This window comes from Pinus tabuliformis, chromosome 2_1, assembly GCF_031772625.1.
Source record: "Pinus tabuliformis cultivar Carrire ecotype Pingquan chromosome 2_1, CPIR1, whole genome shotgun sequence".
NCBI lineage: Eukaryota > Viridiplantae > Streptophyta > Pinopsida > Pinales > Pinaceae > Pinus > Pinus tabuliformis.
This window is the reverse complement of record NC_142299.1, coordinates 921,566,904-921,579,519: the sequence shown is the minus strand read 5'-3', so window position 1 is coordinate 921,579,519 and position 12,616 is coordinate 921,566,904. Positions and strand designations below refer to the sequence as shown.

Sequence of the window (12,616 nt, the reverse complement as noted above, 5' to 3'; positions counted from 1 at the left end):
AATTTTTTATTTTTACTTTTATTTTTATTTTTATTTTTATTTTTTATTTTTTATTTTTTATTTATTATTATTATTATTATTATTTTGGTTCTTAATATTAAAATTAAAATGTAAGGGACAATGTTAGAATTAATATATAAATGCTGTAAATATATTAATGAATATAAATTAAAATGAATTAAATTTAAAAATTTAATAAATTAATTTCAAAAATATATTAGTTAGTAATAAATAAAAAATGGAGTAATAGTTAATTATATTATAGTGTTATAATATTAAAATTAAAATAGTAAACTAGCTTTGAATTATAAAATAGATTAATTCTAAATTTATTTTATGTGAATTAAAACAAACTCTTTAATACACTACAAGCGTTGATAAGAATTAAGACTAAGAGTTGAAATAAGATGCCTTAGGAAATTATGATATAACAAATTGAATAATTTACCAAAGTTATGAAATTTAATAATATTAATATTAGATTTAATGTTGTTTTTTAATAAAAAAAAAATATAATAAAATTACATCAAATTAATATTTTCAAATATTATAACTTCGATGTGGAAATATTTGTCTTTAAAGATTTCAATATATTCATAGGATGTGATTTTTCTCTTTAAGGATTCATTTTACAATATTTAATTAAAAGAAATATTAAAAGATTTTGGAGCACGATTGAATTAACTTTTTTCCTTTGATTTAAAAGATGGTATTGTCTTTAGTAAAGAGTAAAGATTCTTAAAATTTTACATAATCTAGAATTTTAATATGGTAAATTTTTTTGGTAAAGACAAATTTATGATCCATTCAAATTCAGGTATAAACACATGAGATAATTGATTTTCCATTCAAATTATATATAATAGTACATATTTATATTTTAATAATTAATCTTAACCCATTAATAAAATTAAAAAGTTATATATAATCTAAAGATTCAAGTTATATGTAATTTAAGATTCAAAATAACGTTCTGGTGGACATTACTAAAAATTATTTTTATTATTTTTTGAAGAGGTGACATATTTATAAATGGGAGTCATACTCTAGAATGCCCCAAAAACCTATTTGCACAATAAAATTAATATCAAGTATTACTTACACATCCCTTCAGATTGAGATATAAGATCAACCTCTCAACTCAATAACGGGAATCTATTTAAGACATAAAAATACTTAATTCTTTTTGAAAGTTCAAAATAATTTAAAAACTAAAGTAACGTAATTTACGAAATAAATAGTATTCTTGTCCTCATACACATTGACCTTCTTCCCTAGCCTGTTTTTTCATGGATTACTGGATTGCAAGTATTGTTTAATTAATTTACAGAACTGGGTGGAGTAAACAATACAGCTGGGAGTTACGAGAGCCTTATGGATTGTGTTGCTGAGTGTAGACGTAGTCCACATGAGCAGCCACTTTGCGTCTCATCAAACATTCTTCCCCATCATCTACACTGTTGCAGTTTTCTTCGAAATCATTCATCTCCGGGCTTCCATCTGCAGGCTTCTCCGTGTTACACCCGCCGGTGGGTAGCTGCAAAATCATAACTCTTTTAAATAATAAAACTAGACATTCAAAGCTAATCATGTGTAAATCTCAGAAGTCGTCCTTACACTTACTCTATGGTCTGTCGCTTTCTCTGTCCATCTGTCCGAGTCCTTTAAATAATGATCCTTCTCTGTAAGCAGAAGACCAGAACTGCTTTAGATTTCACTTTTCTATGTGGTGTTCTGATGAGTTGTTAATGCTCCGAGGGTACCAATGAATGATTTTAAACAGACCATCAGTGCTATATTCGTGTAAAAATAACTTTATGTCCTAAAATTTGTCGAATATACTAGGAAGAGGAGTTCACAAATACAATTTATTTTTTTTTCCGCAGGAAAATACTAGTTAGGAAAATACTAGTTAAACATTCAAGGGATTTTTTTTCTTCCGCGGGAAAATACTAGTTAAACATTCAAGGGATGTTGAAATATGTTAACATAGATTAGTGTCCTGAAACAACAAGAGTTAGTTGAACAAAACTAATACCCTAATACAACAACAGAAAATTGAATTAAAAGAAACCCAAAAAAAGTTAGTGTTAATTAAACAAAACTAATACCATTGAATTCAACAAAACCCAGATCTATAATAATGATAACCCAATTTCTTAGGTTACCCACAAGCCTGTTTCTAGGTCTACAGCAATATGCTGACATAGATTAGTACCTTGAACAACCAGAGTTAGTTGAATAAAACTAATACCCTAGTACAACAACAGCAAATTTAGTGGAACAAAATCCAACTGAAATCCAAATCTATATTAATGATAAGATAATATCTTAGGTTACTGATCAGCTGTTCCTACACAACAATATGCTGACACAGATTAGTACCTTGAAACAACCAGAACTAGTTGAAATTTCAATCTCTATGGGAATTGAATACGCGACCTTCATCATTCATATAACTTTACATTATACCGTCTTGCAAAGTGAGATACCCTATGAAGTATGATAATAACCTACGTTACTGACAAATTGGTATCTTATTAAAAATAGACTGCAACAGTGATTTCCAAATGGATTACAAGGATAGCAAACCAGAAATATGGTTTTAGATTCATAAAAACTAAATGTCTGGAGAAGAATAATCGATTGGTCCTAGTAGCTTCGTATTTGGTATTACAAACGAAAAGTTAAACGCAAACGTGCCGAGACAATGGAACGAGTTAAACCTGCTGTCAAAGATCGAACAGCGTTTGCTGTGAAGAGTAGTAGAATGGCAGATACAAGTAAAGGAAGTGTGCTCAGTTTCCTTTTAGTCCAACCCATTTGATCTTCTTAACAGCTTATAAAAGCTAATTTCCTTGTCTGGTTAAACTTTCCTGTTCACATAAGAAATACGCGATTCCCATTCTGAATGGATGCGAAAGATAGCACACGATATTGAATTGTTGAAAACAAAGGGACAGGAACCGAAGCAAAAAACGAGACTACAGCAAATGAAGATCTACGAACTTTGTACAGATATATATTTCAATAAAAAATGGACTACGAATTTTGTACAGATATATATGAATAAAAAAATGGAGTACGAACATTGTAAAGATATATTTCAGGGGTTGTTTAAGGAGGCCTTGTTTGGTTAAAAGTGGTTGGAATTTGGATACAAAAATTTCAAAAATTCGTGTAGATATAGTATTTGAATAATGTTTTTCAGGGATAAAAATAAATTCAGCACCATCCCAAATTCTAAAACCCTCTGAAATTTCACAACATTTATTTAATATCAAATTTTTCAAAATAGGAAAGAAATTTCCATACTTTTACGGGAAAAACAATACGTCTATATTTCATGGTCCTGACGATGGAATGGAAAGCAAATGCTTGTTGGGGAATTTTTCTGTCAAAATCCCAAAAACACAATATAAAATGCACACAGAGAACAATGCTCTGTTTCTCTCCAGGATCTTCACACAGCGGAAAGCTACAAATTATTTATCAGAACAGAGTATTACACTCATAAACAAGGATCTGTATTCATTAAATTGAAAAGCCTGATACAATATTCTTCCTCTTCTGCTCAGAGGGATTCACAAAAAACATACACACACAACACATTACAGTCTACGCTGCTGCGTAAAAAGCATTCACTTGCGCTGCTGCGCTACACTTTTTTTCACACACTCTCACACCAACAACTACAAATGCACACTACTAACTTACATACAAAATCTGAGTAGTTTTAATGAACAAAAATGGCGTCCCATAATGGGAACTGCTCGAGGCTGTCCTTCTCGTCCTCGGCTGACAAAAAAAAACATTAACTGTGGTCGCTGGAAATTCAATGTGCAGGGGCTTGAACGCAACCTGCTTCCTTCTCGGCCATGCTGTAAATTGAAAGCTTCTACCTGCCTCCGATGCTCTAACCCGCCGATATGCAGACTTGCCGATACGCCGACGCGATCTGGACCGTTGATCGGTTAGATCTGACGGCTGAGGTTAGAGCGAATCTTTAAGCCTGCAGTTTGATTTTTGAAAGTTCTTGCCTCCCGATCCTTGGTGAAGCGCTCGGTTATTGTCTTCATGCTGCCGCATGGCTCAATTGTTGCACAGTTGAAATTATATTTTCAACACTCCCCTTTAATTTCAACTGTCAGGCCTTCAATCATACCCAAACACTTCCTCAAAAATTCAAAGCTTTTCTGATCCAAAGGCTTTGTTAAAATATCTGGAAGCTGTTCCTGAGTCCTGCAATGTTGTAAACTGATTTCTCCATTAACCACCAATTCTCTGATGTAATGGAACTTTGTGTCAATGTGTTTGGTTCGTTTGTGAAACACAGAATTCTTGGACAGTGCAATAGCAGAGCTGTTGTCACAATAAATTACTGTTGCTTTTGCCTGCTCTTGGCCTAGGCTTCTCAACATCCTTCTCATCCACACTGCTTGACATGTTGCTGCTGTAGCTGCCACGTACTCTGCCTCTGCTGTAGACAACGCCACAATTGGCTGTTTCTTGGAAGCCCATGAAATGGCTCCTGAACCCATGTGAAAAAGATAACCGAATGTGCTTTTCCGATCATCCACACTTCCAGCCCAATCGCTATCAGTGTATCCAACCAAATTTGAATTTTCTGAGACACTATATAATATGCCAAACATTTTGGTACCTTTGACATACCTTAAAATTCTTTTTGCTGCCTGCCAATGTGCCTCCTTTGGCCTCTCCATAAATCTGGAAATTAAACTAACAGCATACATTAAATCAGGCCTAGTTGCTGTTAAATACATAAGGCTGCCCACAATGCTTTTATACAAGCTAGGATCAAAATCCTTGCTGCTGTCCTCTCTGCTGAGCTTTAATCCCATTACTGTGGGAGTGATTGCTGCCTTGCATTCTTGCATGTTAAATCTGCTCAACACTTGATTTACATATCTAGCTTGTGAGATAAAAATTCCTTTTTCATTTTGATCTACTTCTATGCCTAAGAAGTATCTCAAGAAACCCATGTCAGTCATTTCAAATTCCTCTTTCATGACTGATTTAAAATTCTCAATAAGATAAATATCATTTCCAGTGAAAATAACATCATCTACATACAAGACAACAATTAAAATTTTACCATCCTTTTCCTTGATGTAGACTGTGGGTTCTCCTTCACACTTGTCGAATTCATTATCCAATAGATATGAATCTATCCTGCTGTACCACGCTCTTGGCGCTTGCTTCAGCCCATAAAGAGCTTTCTTCAATTTGCACACTTTGTGCTCTTCACCTTTCTTCTCATATCCGAGAGGCTGTTCCACATAAACCTCTTCCATTAACACTCCATTTAGGAATGCTGACTTCACGTCCATTTGGTAGACTTTCCATTTGTTTTGTGCTGCTATAGACAGCACTGCTCTTACGGTTTCCATTCTTGCAACCGGTGCGAAAGTCTCCTCATAATCTTTCCCGTACTGCTGCTTGTACCCCTTGACGACCAGTCTTGCCTTGTGTCTTTCTATCTTGCCTTCAGCATTGCTCTTGGTCTTGTAGACCCATTTCACACCAATGACTTCTTTGCCTTTTGGTAGCTCAACCAAATCCCATCTTTTGTTTCTCTCTATGGCATTCATCTCCTCATCCATAGCTTCTATCCATTTCTTATCTTTAATTGCATCTTCGAAATGAATAGGATCATCAACATGACAATACAAGGCAAATAAGGAATTCATTCCTTCATTATAAATGTCACTTAAGTTTCTGAACTTCTTACCTCTTTCACTTGGTGTGCAAGTGCTTGAAGATGCACTTGAATCTCCTCCTTGTGGTGTGCTTAGAGAAGCACTCCCATTTATCCTCAATGGTGTACCTTGCTGTTCTTGTGTTGGTGCTGCTGTTTGGGGATTCATTTCAGCCACCTCCTCATCATCTTCATCATGAGACAAACATTTCTTAACATTCACTGTTCTCTCTATGCTTCCATCCCAAGCTTCCTCTTCAATGAATTGAACATCTCTGCTGACGAAAAACTTCTTGGTAGATGGGATATACAACCTGTAGGCTTTGGATTCCTCACTGTATCCAATGAAAATACATTTCTCCCCTTTGCTGTCTAACTTCTTCCTCAGCTGATCTGGAATGTGTGCATAGGCCACACATCCGAAAACTTTCATGTGGGTGACTCCTTGCTTTCTCCCACTCCATGCTTCTTCTGGCACTTTGTTCATCACAGCTTTTGTAGGACACCTGTTCAAAATATACACTGCACAGTTTACGGCTTCAGCCCAATAATCATTTGGCAAATGCTTTGCCTTCAACATGCTCCTTGCCATATCCATAATGGTCCTGTTTTTCCTTTCAGCAACTCCATTTTGCTGCGGGGTATACCTTGCTGTAAACTGCTTGTGAATTCCATTTTCTCTGCAAAACCGTAGGAATTCTTTGGAGATATACTCACCTCCTCTATCAGTTCTGAAAACTTTTATGTGCAGTCCGCTTTGGTTCTCCACAAGTGTTTTGAAGTTTTGGAATTTCTCAAAGACTTCACTTTTGTTCTTGAGGAAATATATCCAAGTCTTTCTTGTAAAATCATCAATGAATGTCAAGAAATATAGGCTGCCAGCTAATGATGGAGCTTGCATTGGTCCACACAAATCTGAGTGGATAATCTCTAAGGGTGCCTTTGCCCTTATACTTTTCCCTGATGGAAAACTCTCTCTATGTTGTTTGCCCAATATACAACCTTCACAAAGGCTGTCCGGCTTCTCTATCAATGGTAATCCTCTTACCATTCCTTTTCTGCTTAATAGGTTTAGACCTCCAAAATTTAGATGCCTGAATCTCAAGTGCCATAACCAATTTTCATCCTTTGGCACGCTTTGGAAGGCCTCTTGAGTGACTACTGCCATTTCCTTCTTGTTCTTCAAATCTGCCCTGATCCGGAGAGGGAACATCCTGTTCCTTGTCATCTTCACTTCAACAATACATCTTTTGCTGGGTGGTATATCCATGATGGTGCACACATCATTTACAAAGTAAACATTGTAACCCTTTTGGATAAGTTTTCCAACACTCAATAGGTTACATTTCATTCCGGGGACATAGTAGACATCTGTTATGGTTTTCCTTTCTCCTTGTTTTGTAAATATTTTTACCTCCCCTTTTCCCATAACAGACACTTTACTATCAGTTCCTAGTGTGACTTCTGATTTCACATTTTTATCTAGGGCAGAAAAGAAGGCTATGTTTCTTGTCATATGGTTGCTACAACCTGAGTCTAAAAACCAAATATCTTCACTATTTGTTTCAGCCATATTACAAGCTAACAGCACATTACCTTGGCTGACATTTTCTCTAGTAATATTTGCACTAGATCTATTACTCATATCATGCTGCTTTTTCCTACACTCACTGGCATAATGCCCATATTTTTTACAGTAATAACATTGGACATTGGATTTTTCATACCTTTGTCCTTGAGCATGATGTTGTCCACTTTGTTGGCTGCTGCCTTGACCTTGGTTCTGATTTGGATTGCTGCCTCTTCCTTGAGCACTTGCTGGACTGTTCCTTCCACCTCTGTTCTGGCTTCTGCCTCTTCCTCTCTTGTTTCCTCTTCCTTGACCTCTTCCTCTTCCAAAGGACATCTGGGTCTTGAAGGCTTGCTCAAGAGATGAGTTTTCATTTCTACTCAACCTCTGCTCATGTGTTATTAGTGATGCATGAAGCTCATCAACTGAAAAGTTTGAGAGATCCTTTGTCTCTTCAATGGTGGTGACAATCGCATCAAACTTTGAGGGTAAGACCCTCAATATTTTCTCCACAATCCTCCTTTCTTCAAGCATCTCTCCATGAGATCTTATTTGAGTAACAAGGCCAATTACTTGAGTGAAGAATGGGTCAATATTATCTGACTCCTTCATGCACAGATTCTCAAAATCTTTTCTCAGCAATTGTAGTTTTGTTGTCTTCACTTTCTCCATTCCTTGATAGGCTGTCTTGAGAGTTTGCCAAGCTTCTTTGGATGTCTTAGCTGCTGCTAACCTTGGAAACACGCTTCCATGCACTGCTTGATACAGAAAGAAAAGGGCTTTTGAATCCTTCTTCTTGTGGCTTTTCAACAGATCCTTCTCTCCCTGAGTTAATGCATTAAACTCATTTTCATCTGCTGGTTGTTCAAAACCATCCTCAACAATTTCCCATAAGTCTTGGGAAGCAAAGAGGGCTTTCATTGTTATTGCCCAATAGTCATAATTTTTGCCATCGAATAGTGGGAGCTGCATACCCATACTATTTCTGGTGCTGGTGCCTGCCATTCTTTCTCTTTTAACTTGGATTCTTTTGCTGAACTTCGCTCTGCTAGAGAAGGTGTTATAGCAAAAGTCTTTCCTTCAGCTTCTTTGACTGCTTCAAAGAGCCTGGATTCTGCTCTGATACCACTGTTGGGGAATTTTTCTGTCAAAATCCCAAAAACACAATATAAAATGCACACAGAGAACAATGCTCTGTTTCTCTCCAGGATCTTCACATAGCGGAAAGCTACAAATTATTTATCAGAACAGAGTATTACACTCATAAACAAGGATCTGTATTCATTAAAATTGAAAAGCCTGATACAATATTCTTCCTCTTCTGCTCAGAGGGATTCACAAAAAACATACACACACAACACATTACAGTCTACGCTGCTGCGTAAAAAGCATTCACTTGCGCTGCTACGCTACACTTTTTTTCACACACTCTCACACCAACAACTACAAATGCACACTACTAACTTACATACAAAATCTGAGTAGTTTTAATGAACAAAAATGGCGTCCCATACTGGGAACTGCTCGAGGCTGTCCTTCTCGTCCTCGGCTGACAAAAAAAAAAATTAACTGTGGTCGCTGGAAATTCAATGTGCAGGAGCTTGAACGCAACCTGCTTCCTTCTCGGCCATGCTGTAAATTGAAAGCTTCTACCTGCCTCCGATGCTCCAACCCGCCGATATGCAGACTTGCCGATTCGCCGACGCGATCTGGACCGTTGATCGGTTAGATCTGACGGCTGAGGTTAGAGCGAATCTTTAAGCCTGCAGTTTGATTTTTGAAAGTTCTTGCCTCCCGATCCTTGGTGAAGCGCTCGGTTATTGTCTTCATGCTGCCGCATGGCTCAACTGTTGCACAGTTGAAATTATATTTTCAACAATGCTACGGCGTAATTTCAGTCTGAATGGATGACATAATATTTATATATATATATATATATATATATATATATATATATATATATATATTACCGACTTTTTCGACTTTTTCTCTAGCCCTCGAGGTTGAATTACTTTAAAAACTTCTTTTGTCAATCGTCATTGGCATGAAAGAGCGCGTAACAGTACTGACAAGATTAAATCTACAACCATCGATCACGAGAGTTTGCCGGTCAAGGGGCTCGTCTATGGGCGGCATGGCAGTCGCAGAGGACAGAGACTTGTCTCCTTTGAGTCAAAGTGTTATCAAATCGAAAATGTACACTTAGGGGGCGCTTCCAAGAACTATTATGGGCGCAATCTTGCCAATCGAAAACCACCTGTTTGGCCGAACTTTGACGGCCAAGTATCGTTTCTTGGAAAACCACTCATTCGATCAAGATTTTAGTTCCTTAACGTCACATTTGTTACATAGGTTATGGGCTACATTAATGGATGGTACAAAGGTAAATAATTTATATTGGGTTAGTGGAATGAGGCTGTTGGGTTCAAATTTGTAATTATGGGATAGTTTGGTTAAAATTAGAGAGTTAGTTAATTGAGTGTTGAGTCAAGTTCAGTGATGGATAAAAAGTTAAGTGCAGTTTATATTTAGAGCTTCACTTAACTGAATTAAGTGTGTGTGCATGTGAAGATATTTTTGGCAAGTTGATAGTTGGAAAAAGTTAAATACCCTTCATGGATTCATTATAAGAATAATGTTTTGTGTGATAAATAGAAGAGCCGTAGCTGATGTAATTTGTGTGTAAATTTATGTGTTTTCGTCTCCGTCTCTCCGACAAATTGACATAAAAGCGAGGTTACAAAAAATCCAACAAATTAATATGACAGCGTGGTTAAAAAATACAACCTCGTGTAATTTGTGTGTGAATTTACGTGTTTTCTCCTCTTTCTCTCCCACAAATTGACATAAGAGCGAGGTTCAAAAAAATCCAACAAATTAATATGATAGCGAGGTTAAAAAACCAACCAGGGAAAACGAATTAACAGCCGTCCATGTGAGAGGAGAGAAATTATATTTTCTAGTGGTTAGTGCTATAACGCACCTTGTAGGTTATATACAGGGCGTTAAGCGTTAGAGCACTAATGCCAGTTATCGTTGCCGTGGACAGCGTTAGCACACAACCCACTGTGACGACAGAAAGTCAAAAAGAGTTTGCAGAGCCACTGTCATGGCCGAAAGTCAAAAGTAGTTTCCGCCGCTGCTGTGCGTGAATGAGAACCGCCCGAAGAAGTTGCCGTGGAGAGAGCTGAGGCATAGCTCATTGTTAAGAGAGCCTTGAGAGAAAACTGGCATCCTATGTCGGTCATAACTCGTCTAGTCCTAGCACTCGGGGAATAACCCACCTAGCTATCGAAAGGTGTGTGGCCCGAGAAAGTGAAGACATTCCACTCGTGAGAAGTGGAAAGTCAAGTGGACAAGGTTATTTTAAAGGGTGGGATTTGATTGAGCACCAAGTCATTCAAAAGGATTGGTTTGAAACTTACGTTTCAATTTATTATAAAAGTTTTTATTGTAAGCCTATTAAATATAAGTAGGGGAGGGCCGTTATTACCTATGCGTCTTTTCCGCCACATCATAAAACCACGTGTCAATCAACATGGATCTAGTACGATACCTGTCCATTGTGGAGCTCCATGTGCTTGGCATCATGTTATCACATAAAATTTTGTGTCCAAGCCATTTTCTCCGTTTGTTTGGGGTCATTGCTACGATGTTCCATTTTCTCTTTGTCTTTCTGCTCGGGGCCGGTTATTGGTCGAAGCACCCCACCAAAGATGACACGGGACGGCCCCAGAACCTGTGCGCTTCGTCTGATATGTAGGTGTTGTTGCAAGCGTTTGTTCGAGGTTTAGGGTTTGTGGACTTGCGCGCTTCGTCTGGTATGCAAGTGCTGATGCAAATGTTTGTTCGAGGTTTAGGGTTTGTGGTTGGAACATCACTTCTGCTTTTCTTGTGGTTTTCCGCTTGGATTTCTTGGTCGTTCTGGACTGCCGGTTGCTTAGGGTTTCTTTAGTGGTGGTCTTATTCACAGTTTTTATTGTTTGGGGAGGAGCTTGTTGCAGTTTTACCAAGCTCGAGGTAATTGTTTAATTTGTCGTTTTGTGCAGGTTTTTTTTGCTGGTTTTCTGTTGTCTAATGGCCTTTTCTTCTCATTGTAGGTGTGGAGGTGGTCTGGCGAGCTCCGGGGAAGGTCGACGACTGTCACCGGTAGGATTTTAATCCTACCAGTAATTTCTCTATGTTTTTCAACACAAACAACTCTGTTTGGATATTTTGTAAACTTTCTATAGCAGGGTTTAGGGTTTTTGTGGATAAGGGTTTAGGGTTTTTGTGGATATTTTGATGTTGTTTGTGGCTTTCAATGATGGTATTTGTGAATTTGTGAATTTTCATTGTTTTCACTGTTATTTTCATTGTTTTCGTAGTCTATTTTTTATGGCAGGACCTATTCGCATAGGCCTAGAGGAACAGAGCATTCCATTCATCTCTGTTATAGCCCAAACCTGCTCATTCCCATCCCCAAATGTTACAAACCCATATCCTTTTGAACGACTTGTAATGTTATTAGTCATAACCTTTGCCCCTTTTACAGATTGGTATACAGCTCTGAAGGTCTCTTGTAGCAACTCGTCTGTGTCAGTAGATGCCAAATCTCCCACGAATATAATAAAATCTTCAGAACGATTTTCTGTACCGCTATTCGTTGCCAAATTTAACCTGTAAAATTGTTCAGCCCTGGGCATCTATATGCCATTGTAATTTTGGAGAGCCATCTGGGCCACTGCCTGGCTCGCAAACTCCAAGAAGCCATAACCCTATGATTGCCCAATCTGCTTATTGCGAATAATCTTAATGGAATGAAGGTCTTGGGCAGAAGCTAAACATCAGTGTAGATAATTCTCATCCATTTAATGCTGCAAACCGTCGATCCAGAGGGTCCTAATCTCGTCTGCGGAGTTCACTTGTTGCGGGGATTGCTGCACCATAACCTGAGGTTGGGGTTGGGGTTGCTGGGGCCAAAACCTAGCTTCGGGAGGCAGGGGCATCATCAATTGTTCTTGATGTTGTTGCTGCTGGGAATCGATCGCCGGGGCTACCATGGGGTCTTGCTACATCATTCTGAAATCTTTACAAGAACACGAGAAAAAAAAATCCCAAATACAGTAACACGCGCTCTAGTAAATCAATGGCAGCACAATGGGTATGATAAAATTTTATTAAGGCTGGGGAAATTTTGAACTAGAACCTACCCCAAGCAGAAAGACAAAGGGAAAATGGAATATCGCAGCAATGACCCCAAACAAATGGAGGAAACCCTCTTGATATGTCTGATAGATTCGTTGTTTTCACTATTATTTTCGCCGTCCCGTGCCATCCTCGGCGGA

The 12,616-nt window shown here is 37.7% G+C and overlaps 1 protein-coding gene and 1 pseudogene across 1 annotated transcript; both read right to left on the bottom strand.

Moving 5' to 3' along the window:
• Positions 1–1,257: 1,257 nt before the first annotated feature.
• LOC149203665 (uncharacterized) lies at positions 1,258–2,974 on the bottom strand. Its single transcript, XM_089400228.1, has 3 exons — positions 2,727–2,974; positions 1,624–1,682; positions 1,258–1,537 (listed from the first exon to the last, which is right to left on the bottom strand). The coding sequence occupies exons 1-3, from the start codon at positions 2,821–2,823 to the stop codon at positions 1,373–1,375; spliced, it is 321 nt and encodes a 106-aa protein (XP_089256354.1). The 5' UTR covers positions 2,824–2,974; the 3' UTR covers positions 1,258–1,372.
• An 8,667-nt stretch (positions 2,975–11,641) lies between these two features.
• LOC149203664 (polyadenylate-binding protein RBP45 pseudogene) lies at positions 11,642–12,331 on the bottom strand (annotated as a pseudogene).
• Positions 12,332–12,616: the final 285 nt, after the last annotated feature.

Coding starts and splice junctions, on each gene's coding strand:
- LOC149203665 (XM_089400228.1), bottom strand. CDS start 2,823: ATGGGTTGGACTAAAAGGAAACTGAGCACACTTCCTTTACTTGTATCT. Junction 1,683..2,726: donor TGTTCGATCTTTGACAGCAG/GTTTAACTCGTT, acceptor TTCTGCTTACAG/AGAAGGATCATTATTTAAAG. Junction 1,538..1,623: donor AGAAAGCGACAGACCATAGA/GTAAGTGTAAGG, acceptor ATGATTTTGCAG/CTACCCACCGGCGGGTGTAA.